We start from the raw sequence: 20,660 nt of genomic DNA, 5'->3' as shown, positions 1-20,660 counted from the left end.
ATATATATATATATATATATATATATATATATATATATATGTATTCATACACAGACACACACACACACACACACACACACACACACACACGAGTGTGTGTATGTGTGTGTGTATATGCATATTATAGGGTTGGGGATATATTGAGTGTGTGTGTAATTGTGAGTGTTTAGGGTTAGGTTAGGGGATAAATTTACTGTGTGTGTGTGTGTGTGTGTGTGTGTGTGTGTGTGTGTGTGTGTGTGTGTGTGTGTGTGTGTGTGTGTGTGTGTGTGTGTGTGTGTATATGTGTGTGATGAGGGTTCCAACTGTCTTCTTTAGTGGTAGTGTTATGGGTACATCTTTTTTTTTTGGTTTGAGATGCAGGTTAAAGTTAGCGGCAAGGTTATTACGTGTTACTATGGTGGAACAAGGAGGCTTTGCTGGCTACAATGGATTTGTTTGTTGGTTACAATGGATCCAGTAATCCATAAACCAAATAGCCCAGCTAATATTAAAAGACCGCAGATATAAATCCACTCCATCAAATAAATGCACACCCACCTGTCTAGATCAAACTTACTCTACAAGTTAAACAGTGTGACACACTGCCTGCCTTTAAAAAGGATAACTGGCTGGGTATTCATAAATTCAGCCATGGTACGAATGGCCTGGCCCTTCTTGAAAAGGGAGGAAAGGCTTAAGGGTGGGTACTGGCAAAGCTGAAATGTCCTTGCAGCTCAATTGATTTGCAACACATATGAGCCTATGACATATGACTAAATCACATCCTTGTATGGAAGCAGACTTAGTGGGCATAAAGTGCTTAGGCCTGCTTTCCTGGTGACTCTTGGGTGACCTACTTGGACTTGCAGTATGTGGGAGCGGAGGAGTATTTGCTGTTGTGTCTGCACTGAAGGGTGAGATCTTTTACAGTGTGTGAAGAAGACTTGGACAAAAGATATATGCATGGTATTTTTTATAGACGGTATGTGCACTTGAGTGCATTTCAAGACCATAAAATATTTACATGACTACAAAAAAAAAATTTATCAGTCAAAATACTTTAATGTACTTTTTGCTTTGGTGTTCAGGCCATCTTGAGATGCCATTTTCTGTAAACTTAATCTAATTCATACATTTAGAGGTTTTGGTTCTTGCAGGGGAAGCACATCATTAAAATGAATGTGTTTCCTCTCATGCCAACCTCTGTTGCTCAACTCTCCTCTTGGGCAGCTTATATTTGTGGTTCCCCTGATTTTCCTTGAAAATTTTTCATGTGTTCCAAGTGTGTTACAAGCCTATAAATAGGGCACTTACAACTGTATACATAGTTTTATTTATTAATTAATTTATTTATTTAATTTATTTACATTTGTTGACCGGGAGTGTCCAACTGGACGTGGACGTAGGTCCATTTTCAGCGGAGGCCTGGGGAAAAAAGCTCCACAGTTAAGATAAACAGTAGTTACATTGTATTACATAGCGATTAACAATTTAACATAGCAATTACTTACAACATATTTATCATATTTACCATCATTTTCTGCAAATATCTAGCACCACTGAAAATCCAGTTTCTTTAAGTTTGTTACTTTAACTAAAACATTGACTAAATATATAAAAAAATAGTTACATGATTCTCAGTTTGTGGTAAGAGAACTCTGAGTCAATCGGTTTGCATGCTAATTATTCTAAAATTGCTACATTCATCCTTGGCTTTCTGTTAACTGTTTTTGATCTTGGACATACTGGATTAAACAATGGGTGTCAGCAGAGGTGAAAATGGTCCTATCCAACCTGATGAGGTGCTAAGTGCCTTGTTTTCTGGCTTTGTACTGACTTTCATTTCACTGAATGAGAGGTTTAATTCTGACCTGTTTAAAATGTCTTCTGCATTTCAGTGTATGTACTTATCTGAATGTGTTAACCAGTATAATCTATTCATGCATTTATTACAAAATAGTAACATCAAGTATTGTCTAGGTGCATCATGTGGAGAGAGAGGCTTGGCTTAATTGTTTGGGGGTGGGTGATGCTGTTTTATGAAACAGTATGTGTCAGTTTCTATAGAATTCCACTGAGTTGTGGAACTCAGTCATAAGGGAAGATTGGACAAAGGTTAGTGCAGCATTTTTCATTAAATTACTACTTTTTTAAGAATTTTACTTTTTGTGGTTGGTGACAGTGGGTTTACAATTTGCTATAGCTGACTTGAATTTTGGAGTAAGTTTTACAGATAATGGCTATAAGTCTGCTGTTTAAGCTGTTCTGTAGAGTCTGTGCAAGTCATCTGGAGAGGCAGTCAGTTTGGAGGAGATGGCTACTCGAAAAATTAATTGGGAATTGTTTACGCTACACACATGAACATTACAGGTAAATGAACATTTTTCTGTTTTGGAGATTCTGATTTAAAGTGTGTGTTATTGATGGCATCCCTTGTGTTTGGTTTCATTACTGGAGAAATTTAACTGGACAATATGTATCTGATGTACTTTTGGTTTCCATGTTGCATGGTTTATATAGTGTAAACCTTTGTATTACAGGTTCAATTTTTTTACAGGTTACTAGTTTACTTACACTCACGAGTGTGCAGTAATTCCATTATGTGTTTATGTTAATGGAGGAGTGTCATTTACACTGTTAACTGGCTATTTTTTCACTGATTGCTTGGGAGTCTGGTTTTCTGGGATGCTTACCATGTTCTTTTTGCGGTTATCTAACAGTGTAGTACCTCGCGGGCAGTACTGCGCAGGTTAGGGCGTGTCCATATTGATTGGCAGGTCAGCGCACATTTGAGTGACACGGAGTGTTCCCGTTATGCCTGAATAAGTAACCTGCCAAATGTTACACTGTGAATAACAATAACCGCTAATCATATGTAGGGTTGCCAGTCCACCTTTTCAAATGCCCAAAGTGGGACAATTTTGGTACAAACGTCAGATTTTGCAGGGTGAAATATACCCATGGCTTATTCTGTTTCTTATAACATTCGGTGTATCGGATACAGAATAACTTTTATGCAACTATTACATAAAATATAGGAAATAATTTTGCCCTAAAATCTCAGGACATTTGACATTTTTACAATTTTTTTGCAGGACACAACTGCCCAAAGAGGTACTGTCCCTCGCAAAGTGGGACAGGTGGTCACCCTATTAATTGTCTGTTTCTCATATATTTTCTGATTCCTGGTAAAGCACTGAAGATTAACGTCATTAAATAATGACATTTGAGTTTCCTTCAGAAAAGGCATGTTAACACAAATCCTGTTATTCTAGCAACTGTCTAAATTTTTACGAGTAAGATTTTGTCGCCGTTATTTTACGTTTTGTCCAGACTCCAGATTTTTTGTACCAAGAGCTCCAGAGGTATGCTTTGCATCCTTCATCGCAGTGACAAACAAGAGAGAAAGCCACACACACCATATTGCACTTTACCTTGAAATACACGAGTTACTACACGGTACACATAAAACTTCGCCTTTTTATGCCAACGCAAATAAATATATTTTCAATTTTTTTAAAAACCTCTGCATTAATCAATGTTTTCTTTATTGTGCCGTAAAACTATTAATTCTAGCTATGCGAACACCCAGAACAGGCTAAGATTTACTTATTTGCTACTTTTATAGTACAGTCCTTATATGGACGTCTGCAGTCCGAGAAAATATTTAAAAGTGCAAATACTCTACTTTTACAGAAGTAATGTTTTTCGGTCTTCCCAATGTTAAAGTGACTTACTGTGGCATTACTGTAGCACATTCCACATTACAAACAATTTAAATTTTTGCAAAAGGCATGAGAATGCTTTTTATTGGCATCGGAATGTATAAAACACAAAAAGAAAGTAGTAAAAAGCCTTTGATTGCGATCGGTTAAATAACCATGTAAAACCTGAATAACCGATCGCAATCAAAGGGTTTTATAAATTCCGATGCCAATAAAATGCTTTTCACTGCTTTATTTTATTAATCCAGTGTAAGCTACATGACAGCTAATTACTATTAATGTAGCTTGATAAGTTGTGGGCGTTTAGGGGCAGGGTTTGCTACTGCGCATCCTGCGAGGTACTACACTGTTAGATAACCCTTTTTGCTTTGCTCTGCAGGATTTTAGCTCAGCTAAAATGATGTGGTCATTGTTGAAGGTTTTAGTTTAGCTTATTAATTAGGTATTTTTATACAATATTTATTGTATTTCCTTTTGTGGATAATGACTAAGTTTAGAGTTCATTTTGCTGAGAAGTTGTGAAACCGGAGTTGTTACTTCAGCTCCTGGTGCTGTATGTGGCAATGATTATGGCCATGTTGTATTGCTCAGATAGTGGGTAGGTTTTCCTGCTGGTTCAAGCGAAACAACGGTCCACTTCACATAAAACCATGGCTCCAGTAAGACATTCTGGTACATGCTTATAAGCCTAATGAAGGATGCTACAGGCTAATGTACATTATTACGTATGAGATTATTTAAATTCTTCCATTATTTATGTCTTCCATTATTTATGTCAAATCTTGAATGTGGAGTATATGTTGTAGGAAGAAATAAGTATGAATGATGCATTTAATGTATTGCTGTGTCCTGTTTTGTGAATAAGTAGTAGGTTCATAGGTTTATACTAAACTAATGACCACCGGAGTCTTTATGAGCCCAAAATCAGGTAAAACTTTTAAATCTTACCCTAATTCACATTAGTTTGAGAATAACTGCATTTTCAACAACATGGATTTCCTAAAGACTATGTATAAAACTTTAATGTCTGACATTACGGACTGACTATAATCTTCAGTGATTTACCAGAAAATCAAACCAAGAAATAGAAAATCAAAATCAAGCAGCAGGGGCTGTAAAAGTATAGTTAGATGGACAGAAATAGCATCGCAGACACAGATATGAGCATGAGTATCCACTGTGTGCCCCAAACAGTATGGGAAATGAGTTAAAATATATATATTTTTTTAGCCTGATCTGCAAGGCCATCAAACGCATTATCATGGACCTTATAAACAAAGACATTGGCAACCTCCAAACGCTTGATCACACACAGTTTGGTTTTTGTCAAAGGGAGATCATGCCTGTTAAACTTGGTCACCTTCTTCGAAACAGTCACCAAAGCCATGGATGAGGGCAAGACAGTGCACACTGCCTACCTTGACCTAGCCAAAGCCTTCGACACTATTCCCCTCTCAGGCATAATAGAAAACTATCCCAGCTAGGCATAAACCCATATGTTACCAGATGGGTAACTAACTGGCTCACTGACAGAACCCACTCAGTCAAAATAAGGGAAGTCACCTCTAGCAGTAGACCCGTAACAAGCAGTATACCCCAAAGATCAGTCTTGGGGCCTCCTCTGTTTGGGATATACTTTTCTGAGGTGCAAGCTAGATGACTGCAAGCTGGGCGCTGTCATAAATTTCCCCTAGTAATGTGAACATCCTCCAAGAGGACCTTACACAAATTAATGACTGGTGCCAGAAGCATGGCCTCAAATTGAATGCCAAGAAAAGCATCACTATCCTCTTTGGGGAAAAATGGTATCCCCAGTAATTATCACATTAATAACAGCATACTAAGCATGCAATTAGTCATGAGGGACTTGGCACCCAGGTTGATAGCAACCTGACTTTTGACCACCATGTTGCCTTCGTTGTACGAAAGGCTTTCTACATGGCCCATCTCATAAGTAAGGGTATTTCATCAACGAACAAGGAGGTCATAACATCCCTGTATTCCTCCTTTATCAGACCCATTATCGAGTATAATGCCCCCTTTGGCATGTAACTTGCCAAGCACAAGGAGCAGTTGAAGACCGCAGAGGTTCCTGACCAGGAAAATCCAGGGTCTCAAACACCTATCCTATACAGATAGGCTAAAAGTGCTGTCTCTCTACTCAGTCTCGTACAGACTACTCAGAGGTGACCTGTGCCTGGCACACAAGGCCATCTCAGACTCAGCATTGATGGAGTTGCTGCATATCCGTAAGTCAAACTCTAGTCGTGCAACCCAAATCCAAGGTCTCAACCTGGGCTGTGCCATTAATAGAACTTGTTGGTGGGATAGATTTGTGTCCCAGAGACTCCTCCATAGGTGGAATAGAGTCCCTCTCCATGCCAAGCAGAGTTCCTTACTAGCCCTCTTTAAGAGGAACCTGGATGACTGGATGGGAAACTATACCCCTGGGGTCCCACCTGTGTCCCTGCTGGACAGGGAAAACAAGTGCTGACTTTGTGGAAACATGGGTGAAATTCTTGACTAGGCTTATAAGAGCCTTTGGGCCAATAGCCTAGTATCATCCTATGAACCTATAATGATTTTGCTGTTTGCGTGGCTCATCACAATGCGCAAACATACTTTTATGAACAAAAAAATTATGAGAGTGTAAAAAACAAATTTATTAGTATATGACAGTAATGTATTTTAGGACCCTGTGTGGAATATCTACAGTGGTGGAATGGCACTGTTGCTAATGAGGCAGGGCCTGAACCATGTAGTTTCCAGGTTGTGTGCACGGATCTCTATGCACATGAGCCGTGGTTACTGAAAAGCACAAATGGGTATCAGTGTCCGCAGATCCCATCCGCGTAGACACAGAACCATGTTCGTGTCCAGAGAAGAGTAGCTGACATCAAGGAGGGGTGTGTCTGAGGACTTGTAAGCTCATTGGAGCTCAGCGATGCCTATTTGCGTGGCACACCACTTAGCTGAGCAGGTGGGTGTATACAGTTTCTGTTAAGCCTTGTTTACCTTCAAGGCATGTGTTTCATCTTTGGCACACTGGCATGCTGACAGCATTGGCACGCTGACACACTGAGCATGACCTTTCATGGGTGTGTGTGCAGTGACTGCTGAGCATTGTTTACCTTCATGGCACGTGTTTGCATGGCATGCCGCAGTGATGAGTGCGCAAGGCTGTCCCAAAAAAAAAAAAGAAAAAATTGTCTGAGAAAGCCAATGGTATATTAATTACTGATGACCCCTGTTTCACTTAAACTAGGACCATTAACAGTCCTTAATGATGTACTTGGCAGGTGGAATGCATCATAGGTAGCCAATCACACATGCTGCACCTACAGCAGAGCACTATAAAGGTTGCATACACCTTACAATCTGATTTCATCCCCATACTATGCACCAATGGAGTACAAACATGGGATATTTAACTAAAGCAATGTTAGCGGCTGCTGCAGATCTACTACATATGTATGTGCTAGATGCTGCGGGCAGTGCTGCTGCTGCAGCTGACAATAGGCCTAGACTAAGAAGGGGAACAGTGTTCAGGCCCAGGGTAACCTTCCAGCAGCTACATGAGGTGAAGATTGTAGAGCACTATAGGGTAGACAGGGACATACTACAAGCACTCACTGAGCTCTGACACCCTCAGCTCAGACCCAGAGCCAAAAGAGGGGAACCCATCCCAGTGGAAACAAAGGTATGTGTCGCTGTTAGGGTACTAGCTACAGGTACTTTACAAAGACCAACTGGGGACATGTGATGGGGTCTTGCAAGCATCAGCATCCAGGGTACTCTACCAGTTCCTGGAAGCCAAGCTACCATATGCTAGTGAGCACATTTATTTTCCCCACACCCCTGAGGAGAGGGCCAACAGTACTTCTACCATATAGCACACTACTTTGAGGTACTGGGTGGCATAGATTGCACTCATGCATGCATCAAGGCACCACCCAGTGAGGAAGGAAGAATCTATATCAACCGCAAAGGGTATCACTCCAACTGCCAAGTCATGTGCAATGCCCAGGGCATTATCATGAATGTGTGTGCTGGCAGCCCTGCAGTTTTCATGACTCCCATATCTGGCATGCATCACAGCTGTACCAGATGTTTGCTAGGGGGGGACATACCACACTGTCATTTACTGGGGGATGTTGGCTAGGCACTGGAACCGTAGATGATGACACCCATCAGAAATGCACATATACCCACGGAAGAATTCCATAATGAGGCACATGCACAAGCTAGGAACATCATAGATCATGTGCTTGGGCTGCTGAAGTCACGGTTCTGGTGACTGGATATATCTGGTAGAGCCTTGCAGAACTATCCAGCCACATGTGCACAGATGTTCACAGCATGTGCCATGCTACACAATAGGGTCCTGCAGAAACAGCTGCAGCAGGTTCAGCAAAGGGAAAGGATACACAGCCTCCCACCAGTGCCTAGGTCCCACAGCCACACCCACAGGGCGGCATGGAGGAGGAATCCCCTGAGGATGTCCCTGTAGGCAGAAGTAGGCATGCCCAGTATGCCCTAGCCTTGGCCAAGAAACAATGCATAGCACATGCACTGACAACCTAAAGCCCTAGAGACTGGCACCTTACTCCGACTCACATACATATAATAAAAACAATGCCAGCCAGCCCTCACAACCTGTACCCAACCATGTATTGGCTGTGTACTGCACACATCAGACCTAGTCATCCCCAAACTACAGGTCTGTCAACTGCTGCATTTGCAAAGTAAGTCACTCACCTATACACCACTTGTAAGGGGTACTAGACTATGGTAGCATATGTATGGACTTGCTGCATGTATGCAAGGGAATATAGTGGGCTACTGAGCTACTTGGAGAGATCTAACAGCCACTTAGGGCAACAGGTACTCTGTCCAATAGTATGTGCTCCATAATATTCACTAGGCCACATGGCTGGAAAATCCACTACATTCAAGGGAAATGGCAAACAGTACAACTGTCTATGCCAGCAGAGCATGGGATGGTCGTCCCCCATCCCCAACACATCAGTTTTCCCATAACAGTAAGTCTACAATGATATATCCGCAGACCAGCCAATTCCAGGGTTGTGACATAGAACCTGACCAGATGTTGTATGTCTCACGTAATGCAGGGTGACTATGTATGTATGTATGCTGTTGATTGTGTGAGGAATGACACTTCTGTCTGGCGGCTGGCATGGCTCACTGGCCTAGGGTTGGTAGCATGGGTGATGGTGTTGATGGTTTGAATCTGGCAGCATCCACATCTTTCACATGCGAGGTACTCATATGGTGGTATTCCCACAGACTGTCATACCCCTCAATCTGTTACTGCAAGAAAGCTGGACAAAGTCAGAGAGAATGGGGGACAAAGGGCCAAAACTACAGACAGACATTACACATGCTCTGATTAACCTAGAAGGTGATTAGTATAACAGCAGGTTGCAACAGAACAGAATAGCTGCAGGATGTAAAGGCCATTACTTAAATGTGTCAGTACTTGGTACAGTTCAGTGACTGCATTATACAATAATTTACTGGAACACCACAAATGTATGAGGAACAGACTAGACATATGGGATGAAATGCTGGACATCAGCTTGTGTGTGATGTTACATTATGTACCCCAGTCACATATTAAGTACAGCACACAGCCAGGGAATGCCATGGAAAATTTCAGGGAAGTGCTGTACTGTGGAAACAGGTGTAGCAGCCCATGTCTTCCGCACACAAATTCCTGGACTGGAGTACAGATAGCTCTGGCCTGGAGTCAGCTTGTATGTACTGAGAGTCCCACTGGGCATGCTCCTACACTTAGCTAACTTGAGTGCAAGTCTGTTACCTCTTCATCATAAAGACCTGCTATATGTAAATATGTCTGTACATACAGACAGCTAAGTATACATATCTGTTTGTCCCTATCCCCCTCTCACATGATTAGTGTAGCTATCAGTATGTACTCCAAATGCATATTATACCAATTATATAGCGGTTTGTATGACAATGATATGTAGACTCTCCACATATATCTACATAATACATGCATAACATACACACACAGCAACATTTAAAGAGACATCCCTGGTTATACACACACACACACACACACACACACACACACACACACACACACACACACACACACACACATGTGGTGATGTGTGAATGTCCCCACATACCCTTGGAATGCTGAGCTTATCTGCACTTGCACATCACAACAACTGTCCAAAGGAATCAGACCAAGGCCACAACAGTACATAATCCACTCACCCACAGACCCCTGTGCCTGCAGAATGTTACCATGTAGTCAGCCACAGGTGAGCACGTGTGTGAACAATATGTCAACACCTTTTACACCAGACATTTATAAATTGTGGGTAATAGAGAATTAAATCCCTTCTGCACGCATACTTGTTGGATTTCAGCTCTGCAGCTGCTGAACTCTTTCCCCCATTGCTACATCGCTGGCTAATTTATAAGGTGAAGAATAATAAATAACATGTTGTGGAAGCCAGAAACTAAATATGAACAAGTGCAGTAAAGAAAAATGAAACATTGGAAAGTATATTCTATCATTTAGGCAGGTGCACTTTAAGTTTAACAATCACTACCATAAACTTATCCTGTAGCAAAAATGTATCTGTTCCAGTTTCAGGTTAGCAGATGCTTTTGTAGACAGTCTTTTAATATTGCTGTTTAATTGTTTCAGGTAAATGGAATTGATATCTCCAATGTACCTCACAGCTATGCACTTTCAACTCTAAAACAGCCCTGCCAGGTTATCAAACTCACAGTACTCCGAGAGCAGAAATACAGATGCAGGAGCATAGCATACCCACTGGAACACCACCACATGAGGGATGACAGCTTCCATATAATTATCACCAAGAGCTACCAGGATGAGCAACTTGGAATAAAACTAGTCCGCAATCCAGATGAAAATGGGGTATTTGTTTTTAACCTTCTGGAAGGAGGATTAGCTGCCCGTGATGGACAATTTCGATTAAATGATCGTGTCTTGGCAATTAATGGGCATGATCTACGGCATGGTAGTCCAGAAGCTGCAGCTCAGTTGATTCAGGTTTGTCAAATTAATCTGGTTTTCCACTTGTCTCCTGCACAAATCATATTATTAATTTTGCCTGCAGCCTCCATGTAGGGTAGGTCATCATGTTTCTAAGCAGAACATCCAAGTTTTATTCCACATCTACTATCACGCTTAGAGATGAAGTTGAGTTGTTGCAGCTGAAACATGGAAAATTTTGGCCTGCCAGTAAAAGTGTTTTGAAAGCCTTAATATCTGCTATAATGAGTAGATTGTTAAACATCTGAACATTTTAGCAGCATGCATATTATGTTTACCCTTTCCATTGTAGCACAGGTAATATCTGAAAAGGGTTTGAGCAAGATCAGTTTGATTAGGTTCATAGGTAAGTATTAGATTACCTGCCTTTTTAGTGCATGAATAAACCTAACTTATTTGGTGTTAGATTGGCTTTACCCATCTTGTGGTTGGTAATTATATATTACCCTTAGTGAAAATAAGTGGGATCATACCATAGATAATATGAGGGGATCCATGTGTGGGATAAAGTGTTTAGGAGCTGTCTCTATCCATTAGTAGTGTAGGGGGCAGTCCTGGGATGAAATTTCTATTACCCATTCATAGATCCCAGTAGAGTTTGAATGTGAACAGGCATAAGCTTTGTTTTACATGGATGGGAAGTCTACTCCAAACCAGTGGTATCCTCTGTGAGATATACCAGTCCTTTCACACCATTCATATCTCATTACAGAAGAAGATTAAATTCGTGGACTGAGTATTACTGATGTCATTTGACTTGCTGATGTGCAGTAAGTCCATCAGTACTGGGTCAGAGGGTGCCTTGTATGCCAGATTCAGGTAACCTCTTAGCAGTATGCAGGATATCAAGTATATTGACTGGGCTTTAAGGCAGTCCATATAGGATGTTGTTTAGGCCTTATATCCTTTTAATAAGGTATATCTGTGGGCAATTCAGTTGTTGTATGTGTCTGGACAGATACATTGCAAAGGGGGCATTATATTCAGTGATTGACCTAATGAGGGCTAAGTAAAGGGGGACGATGATGTCTCTAGATCTAGTCATAATCCCCTTGTTTATAAGCTGTGCAATATAAAAGGACTTTCCTATGACAGTGGAAACACATTATTTGAAAGTTTGGTCACTGTCTACATAAGTTCCCAAATCCCAAACAACTGTCTCAACTCTCAGCAGTGTACTGTAAATGTGTTAGCTCCACAGTGTAGACAACTTCCCAAATGATACAATAATGCATTTTTGGAATTTAGTTTAAGTCCATGATTCTGGCACCAGTGTATTTGTTTGGAACAAACCTTCCTGCAGGATGGTTAAGTCATTTGCTGCTTAAGTGACTGCTCCTAGCTTGCAGTCATTTGTAAACGTAGTCAGAGTCCTTTGGTGTAGGCTTTTACTTCAGAGTAGTAGATGCCAAACTGGAGAGGTTCCAGCAAGGAACCCTGGGGCTCCACTGGAGTATGATCTCTTTGTTAAGGTAGTTTTCCCTATTTTGATCTCCTGCATCCTTTCTGTGACCCAGCTGGCAATGCAGAGGGTGACATAGGGGTTTATTCCCAGTTTGTTTATCTTTTCTACTATGCTTGAGTGGATGATTGTGTCAAAAGCCTTACCTAGGTTGAGAGATGTGGTTTGTACTGTTTTACCTTCACTCATTGCTTTGCTGACATTTTCAAAGAAGTCCATCAGGTTGAGTAAGCAATAAAATAAAGGTTCCCAAGAAGTGGAAGCAGCCCAATCCAAACTAAACCAACCCAACAGGAGCTGAGACGCCCCAGCCAGAATGAATAGAACAAATGCTAAAGTGAGTAGCTTGAGAGCAGGTTGTAGTTCAGAAAGGAGAGTGAACCTTAACTTCTATCCAGAGATCCCAGTTTCCTTATTAAATCCCTTCAGATCTTCAAAATAAGTTACCTTGAGTCAGTACTCATTTAAAGAAGCTTTATTAAAATTAGAGCTTTGTTCTTATAGATTTCATTAGATCAGAAAAAGCTTATTGTTATACTGTCTACGTCACTGCTCTTATATCCCATTTTCAACAAAGGGGTGTGGAAGGAGCATTTGTGATTGGTTTTCATATTAGATTTTTAACTGGCTGATTGGTTGTGTTTCTGTGCTACTAATTGTATACGGTTGTCAGACTTGCCATTTAATCAACAGTAATTGAAGCTCCCAGATTATATTTGCTTCTTTACTACTAATTTGCATAAGGTTTTCAGAATCCTTCCCATTTAGTGTATCTTTCCTCATCAGCATGGATGTTCCAGGCACACTGTACTGTAAAGAGTACAGTTTTTTTTTTTCTAAAAATCAAGCCATATTATGTCTATAACCATCCAGATTAATGCCTCAAAAATGTGTATATTGCTTGCTTACAGAGAGGATTGGAAATCTAAAAACAATACCTCTAATAGTTTTTGACTGAGCAATTGAAATTGTTACACACATTAAGTTTGGAGTGGAGGAAAACAGGTCGAGTGATCTAACCATTTTTAAACGCCAGATAGACTGGGAGATAGCAATAAGGACATTTGAGTAAAATTGGAATTCACTGGCTACACCTCTTCACTTCAACTGTGTTCCCAGCTCCTTTGCTTTACATTGGTCAATATCTAGCTTTGTACTTGTTTTTTCAAGTGAATACAAAAAATAATAACCACAAGCAATAGCAGTTTTATTCTGTGTACCATTCCAGTGCTAAATAGACTTACAATGTTTGCATACTCGAGATTGATTTCATTACAGAAACTGTTGTACATATATTATTGTTTCTTAATTATTTTATGGGTTGAGGGTCGAGTGAGTGGATTCAGATCCAACAAGATCAAGAAACATATATACTAGCCAGAGAATTTCCTAGCAAAGAGAGGGTAGAAGGCAAGAAAACAATGTTGAACAAGACCTCAGTTTATCAAAAGGCACAAGCATATCTGACATGGCTTAGTGGTAAATCACTTTGGCTATAGTGTGCAGGGTCCTGGGTTTGAGACTTGCAAGGGCTGCTTGTTTGAGTTTGGAATAATGGTTAAGGTATTTGCTTTATAAACACAAGGTGCAGGGTTTGATTCTCAAATGGGATAATTGGCTAGGCTTAAAATGGCCCTCAAGAGCAGTTAGCCTAGTACTAACCTATAAACTCATGCACATTTCATATATCTTATTAGTTAATCATCAGTTCACATACATGCATGTCTTTTGGATGTGGAATGAAACAGTGTACCCAGTGAATACCCCCAAGACAGTAGGACAATTTGTAAATTCTGTACACCTACAGATGGAAAACAAGCAGAATAAATAAGTGTTATGAGGTAGCAAGGCAAACCAATGCACTACTGTGCTACTACTGAAGTGAGAATGGCATTTCTGATTATATAGTGAAGGTGCAAAAGTCCAAGCATTGCACCCCCCCCCCACCATCATCCCCAGCAAAAGGTACCCACACCCATACTTCTCAGTTATCCAGATTTTTGCCTCATATTTTTGGTCTGACCCTTCATAAAATTTGTGATTTTCTGGCAAAACATTGACGATTGCAGAAAGTGAATAATGACAGATGTTTAAGTTTCAGACTTCATATCCTTCAGAAAATGCATGCTAATATAAAACCTGTAATTCTATCAACAAAGTTTATAAGAGCATTTTTTAAAATCTGTCCCTTTTCTTCAGCCCTTGTTCCTTCTTTACTTTTGCCTTTCTCCATGGTTCTTGTGCTGAGAGGTGGATGCTACACCAGAAGATTCTTATTCAGACTTGGCACCTTATAAACCAAACCAGGAACGTTTAAAACTATATAAACTGTTTTGTGCAATTTTCACATTTATAAATACAGCACTAAATGCAAAACACAGAAGCCATTTATTGGTACCCATTTCTGAGATGAGCAGCAGAAAACTGAGAAACATCTGCTGCCATCTTATATCAGTTCTTGTTCACACTGTTAATCTTCTGCAGAATATGTGGAATGGGAAGGGGAGATAGCACACCAGTACTAATTCTAGAGATTATTCACTAATAATAATAATAATAATAATAATAATAATCCTATTAAGAAGGTAAGTCCACTGGACACACAGTCCCTTTTCAGGGGTAACCTAGGAGCAAATTTAAGTAAATTGCTGAAAGTTACTGTAGGAAAATAAGGGCTGAGGGAATCAAACCCTTTACCACAGGAACTACAGCTGACAGCCATAAGATCTGTGCCAACTGCCAGGCCAATAGCATTACTGTCATTCATTTGAAAGACTGGAGTACACTTGTTGTAGACATAAGAGTTAGCTGCAGTTTACCAGCTAATAGCACCTTTCATAGGAACCAGTAAATATGGGGCGGGAGTCATAAACACAGTTTTCAGAGTACAAAGTAATAGCATCCCCGTGCAATGCTCAGTGCTGTGGACATGATGGTGATGTAGTATTGAGATGTGTTATTGCATTTCTAACACCACTGCAAAGTTTAAATTAATGTAAGAAACTTAATACTGATTTATGGTATGAGTGATAGTTCGGGACAGTCCATTATGATATGAGACACCAGATTCAATGACAGGTGAGCAATGTACACCGATAATAGCTGCATGCCTTAATATCATGGTGGGCAGCCAAGGAATGTGGACCTCGCAGGTGAGTAGCCTATCTACTACACCCCGAACAAAGCATTTCTTAGCTGTGATTTTACTTTGTAGGCAGGGGGCAGCTGTGCTCCAGGTCACTCTGTGCTACACAATCCATTCAGAAGCACAGGGCCTGAACCTCACTTGCATTTCAATCATGTTTGCATATCACAGCTGGGACACTGTGTTATTCTTCATGTAATTAAGCACTTTCCACTGTAGTTCATTATATGAACTGTGGCATATGGCATGATCTTTTACAAAGCTCTACTCCATATTTTTTAAATAATATTCACTCTATCCTAAGGATTGCAAAGCCTCATAATGACAATGATGCTTAGCAAAGCCATATGCTCTGTTATACAAGAGACTTCATGAATCTAAAACTAGTAAAAGAGAGAGAAGGTAAATTAACTATGCCATGTGTAATATGGTATAGTGTACACTTTCTGGCAGTTATAAGTAGTAATATAATTTACTGGCTTAATCAGAGGCAGGATGCAGCAATATCAATAGAGGAAGTGCCATGCCATTGTTTGGATGTCAGGTAATGGAATACTATGAGTGAATGCACTTAAAATTAAGATTATGGATCAGGCAGCCATGTTAGGGACCAGATCAACACCAGGCTCTAACTTAAAAAGAGGTGTTTACAGCAAGATAAGTAAGCGTGTTTTAATCAAGTATGAGAAAACTGACATCACATGACTTTTCTGTAATTATTTGGACTATATTTATAAGAAAATCTGGTATTAGAACTGAAGTACCAAAGCACAACATCCAGCAGTTTGTTTTTGCTATTATCCAGATTTCAGTTGTTTGTAACTATAATATGAATTTGTCTGAAAGTCTAAATTAGATGATAGATTTAAAAAATAAGCATAAAGGTGCCTTCCTGAAATCTGTAGGCAGTCAATTGCTTTGGCAAGAATAGCAAGCAAAGGTACTTTGTACATACAAAGATCAATTAGTTAAAGAGCAGGTTCATAGGAGACTTGTGCTCAGTCACGTGCTGTGTGAAAATTGAGGTAATTGTTTAGATAACTCAACAGAATGCTATAAACTATAAAAATGTGAATTCATGTGGAAGCCTGGAGCAGTACACCGTCTGCATGGTGTCTGTCTTGGCTGCCGAGACTGCTGTTGTTTGACAAGAAACATACAGACATGAGATGGAGTTACTGCCTCATTTATTTGCTTAAGATTACAGGCAATTCTATGTTTCCCTTTAATTTGGTGTTAATGTATACTGTAGCTAAAGTTAGGGGAGTTAGTGGGGGTTGTGTTAAGTGACCAGAAAGCTTTCAATCTTATTTCTATTATTTTTTCAGAAGTAACACCACTTTGTCTAGCAGTACTACATAAACAGAAATGCCTTTTATAACGCATGAGCTAGGCCAGGTTCCTGGCTATGTCTGCTCATTGTTTACTTATGCCATTTTTTTTCTTTTTACTCTGGCCATGTGTTTTGTAATAAACTTCAAAGCTACTGCCTAGCTCATTATTACAAATCATTGGACTGTAACAGTACAGTTTTAATAACTATTTCACCAGTTCCATGGCTTTGCTTTCAAATCTGCTTACCTTTAAAAAGAATGATTCATAGCTGAAGTACAACTACAAGTCACAGCTCATGTACTGCCTGCAGTATATTACAGGTAACAAGTGCTTTTGCTAGGTTTATTCCCTGAAAATATTGGTTCCACTTATGTTATAAATATTAGGCCAACAATTCTTAAATGATGACTCCAGCTTCCCTGGAGAGCCACAGCCTCTATGAAGAGAAGCCAAGGCATGTCTGGAGATGATGAGTGTTTAAAATTGTATGCTTTTAGCTTATATTTTCTGTGATGGGGTTAATCAAAACACACAATAACGTGATGATCAAGGTGTGTATCTGCTTGAAGGCCATGACCAAAATCTGAGCCCCTTATTCATACCTTAGCAGGTGTGTATGTGTGAGTGTGTGTGTGTGTGTGTGTGTGTGTGTGTGTGTGTGTGTGTGTGTGTGTGTGTGTGTGAAGATATATCTATGCACATGCAGAGGAAGGAAGATTTTTCTGTGCACTGAACAGATGACCACTACTCACTTCTTTAGATATACAGCACAAAGAAAGATCTCTCCTCTGTGGTTTGAGGAAGGCTCATTGTCACAAAGTATGACAATCCATGTATTAGGATGTACATACATTTGAGCATTGCTATCATAGCAGCTACAGTACATTGTTATGGTGTGATTGTTTTGCAGCAGCATGGAGTGCTAAAGTGGCCATATTTTACCTAACTCTACATGTTCATGTGCATGTTTATGTTTCTGTGGATATAAATTTGATGAATTTGCAGCATTCACAAAGTAAGTAAAGTGTAACAACCATTTCCCTTGGGCTCATTAAAGATGCTGTTATCATTTATTTATTTTATATATTGACATTTGTTTACTGGGAAAGTCCAAATGGGTCATCAGTACCCATTTTCAGCAGAGGCCTAGGGAGAAATGTTCCTAAATACAAGAATAGAAACTACATGAATATTAGCGCTGCCATCAAAGGGTAGACCATAGCAATAATGATGTGTCATTGGTATAAATCAAACAATAATGTACAACTACAAAAATACAATTTACTTGAGAAATAGTGTTATCATAATAGTGTGTCATGGACATTGGTACAAATCAAATAGTAATGTACAAACTCAAAAAAAGGTTGCATAAACAGTTGAACAGCAGGAAAAAGACTTTGAAGGTACATATGTATTAGGCAGTATGTTATTGTACAAATTAAAGGAAGTCAAGATGATATATATATATATATATATATATATATATATATATATATATATATATATATATATATATATATATATATATCAAGGAGCCTCAATCCTCACCACTGGCATCAGTAGGGGACGTACGCACTGGGAGGATGTACACACACAGTAAAGTGCAATATCCCTTAAGAGCACACATAGACCACAATCAGTCTGGGGCTGGGTTCTCATCTTTGAACAGCTCCCCAGTAAGACTCCCCACTGGCACAGCTATAGATTTGAGTCATTAGCCAGAGTTCTAAGCACTCCAAGTACTCCAACTCTCTCTCTCTGTCCTACCAGTGCTTCATGTCCTTGCCCAAGTAGCTGACACACGTACTCTTAGAGATTTGTTTTACAAACACACACACACACTCCTGGGAAAGGCTGGCACAGGATTGCTAGCTATGCCCCCTTCTGCCCCAACTATAAGGTAGTTATCCCTGCCACCAGAACCCCTTATCAGCTACTTTAAGGCCCTTAACAAAAGGTATCAAATCCTACTGTGTAATGTTATTAATCCAAATGGTAGTTTGATCAAGCACCAAGCTATTAGGATTGGCCTGTAAAGTGTCACCAAATAGATATGCAAGTACTCTAAGAGCTTACATATCTCTAGACAGACCAGCCACAATTGAAAAGTTTAAACATATTTAATAATAAGTAATAAAGGAACAAGACAATACCAAATATGCATTCACAGTGACTTCAGAGTTCGAAATCATAGGAAATATTTAAAACAACATTGCAGAATAGTCTCAAATATACAGAGAAAACATCTAAATGAATCATTACTATAGTCCTTACTGAATCTAAAAGAAATTACTGTACCCTAGTAACTTACTTACAGCAAAGCAAGTGCAGAGGTGAGTGAATGTTCATGTCAGGTCAAAGACAAAGTACAACATGCCTAGTATCTCTCTCTCTCTCTCAGAGAGTTCTTAAAAATTAATATCTCAAATATTGCTGCTGGAATACTTGCAGCATGACATCACTTTTTGTCACCTGACTTCATTTCCCAGGCTAAAACCCCTTTGTTAGAAACTACCAGCATTTTAGCATTTCCCTGTGAAAAATACATACCTCTCAGATGTTTGCAGATCTGGAAGTCATAAAACAATAAAACCCTTCTACATATCAAACCTAGTAATTACTTATTTTTCAACACAATACAAAAAACTTCTATCTCTAGACATTGTATCTGCTACTGCACTGAAACAGAGAGATAACATCTTTTGTTTATCGCCCAGATATAAAGTAACTTGACCTCAACTATTCTTATGTTTTGCAGGTTAATCTCTTATTATATATATATATATATATATATATATATATATATATATATATAAACTGTTACAATAGTGCATATACATTTCTGCTCAGTACTTTAAAATATCTCTTATGGTTCAGCAGTTTGGTATACCCATAACATACAGTTCTAATATAGTGGTAACACAAGCAATTGCATCATGCTGGTATTCACAAATGACATATAACTATTTACAAAATTCCAGATAGCTGGGCCAGCAGTGTCTCCTTTTGTTACATTTCTATATAAATCATATTAATATTCATAAATGGTGCATAATTATTTACAAAATTCCAGATAGTTGGACTGGCAGTGTGACAATATCACTCCAGTCCTTTAAAGCCATAGTATAAATTATTTAAACTGTAGATGTTTTTGTATAATTTTTGAAGAGTGTAAAATTATTGTTCTTAAAATGTTTTTTTTAATACTTTGGAGCTTTTCTGTCTGGGTCTCCACTGAAAATGGGTACCTACCCAGTCATACGTAACCAAATGGCAATAAATAAATAAATAGACAATGTAACCAATGAAGATTTGCATGTAGACATATGGCAAGGTTCTGAAAACTAGAATAGGATGTAATGTGGAGGAAGCGGAGTGAATCAGACAGATGAATATGGGAAATAAGTATTGGTAGGATTAATAGAGTAGGGAAGAGGGAGATTACTAAGGAAGTAGTGAGTGCTCAGGTGGGAAAGGTACAGGAACAGAGCCAGGACTTTAGTAAGAATTCCTTTAGTGTAGTTTTGCTACTTACTGGCTACAAAATTTGCAAACATGGGAAGGAAAACAAAGAAATAGTACACAGCAGGTGATATAAATTACATGAAATGGAAGGGTTGTTACAAAAAAATGGAAAACTAACAATGGGGCTATTTAGCAAGTATGTTAAGAAACAAGTTATATGGAGTGATTGTTAGGCCGACTTTCTCTAAAGTCAAGGCAAGTTATATTTATAGACAAAGTTATATTTATAGACGAACTACTGGACATATACAGAAATGTTTTACATAGAATGTTGTAAGCATAAGACATAATTCATTAATATATAATTTGCATACAGCAATACAAGTAAACTTTTCTAAGGTTAAAAAGCAACTGAATGAATAAAGAAGTATCTCATGAAGTGTAAATTTGGCATAAATGATT

General features: G+C 39.1%; 1 protein-coding gene across 2 annotated transcripts in view; it reads left to right on the top strand.

Moving 5' to 3' along the window:
* Positions 1 to 20,660, top strand: part of LNX1 (ligand of numb-protein X 1) — a 1,086,042-nt gene that overhangs the window by 629,666 nt on the left and 435,716 nt on the right. For both annotated transcript variants that reach the window (XM_044061422.1, XM_044061424.1), the window contains one exon: positions 10,417 to 10,788. In XM_044061422.1, coding sequence (XP_043917357.1) covers positions 10,417 to 10,788 — 372 coding nt within the window. The remainder of the gene's footprint in view (positions 1 to 10,416; positions 10,789 to 20,660) is intronic.

This window comes from Protopterus annectens, chromosome 2.part0 (genome assembly GCF_019279795.1).
Source record: "Protopterus annectens isolate FY-2018-M chromosome 2.part0, PAN1.0, whole genome shotgun sequence".
Classification (NCBI taxonomy): Eukaryota; Metazoa; Chordata; order Ceratodontiformes; family Protopteridae; genus Protopterus; species Protopterus annectens.
The sequence above is the reverse complement of the archived record's forward strand: the minus strand, read 5'-3'. Positions and strand labels throughout refer to the sequence as shown.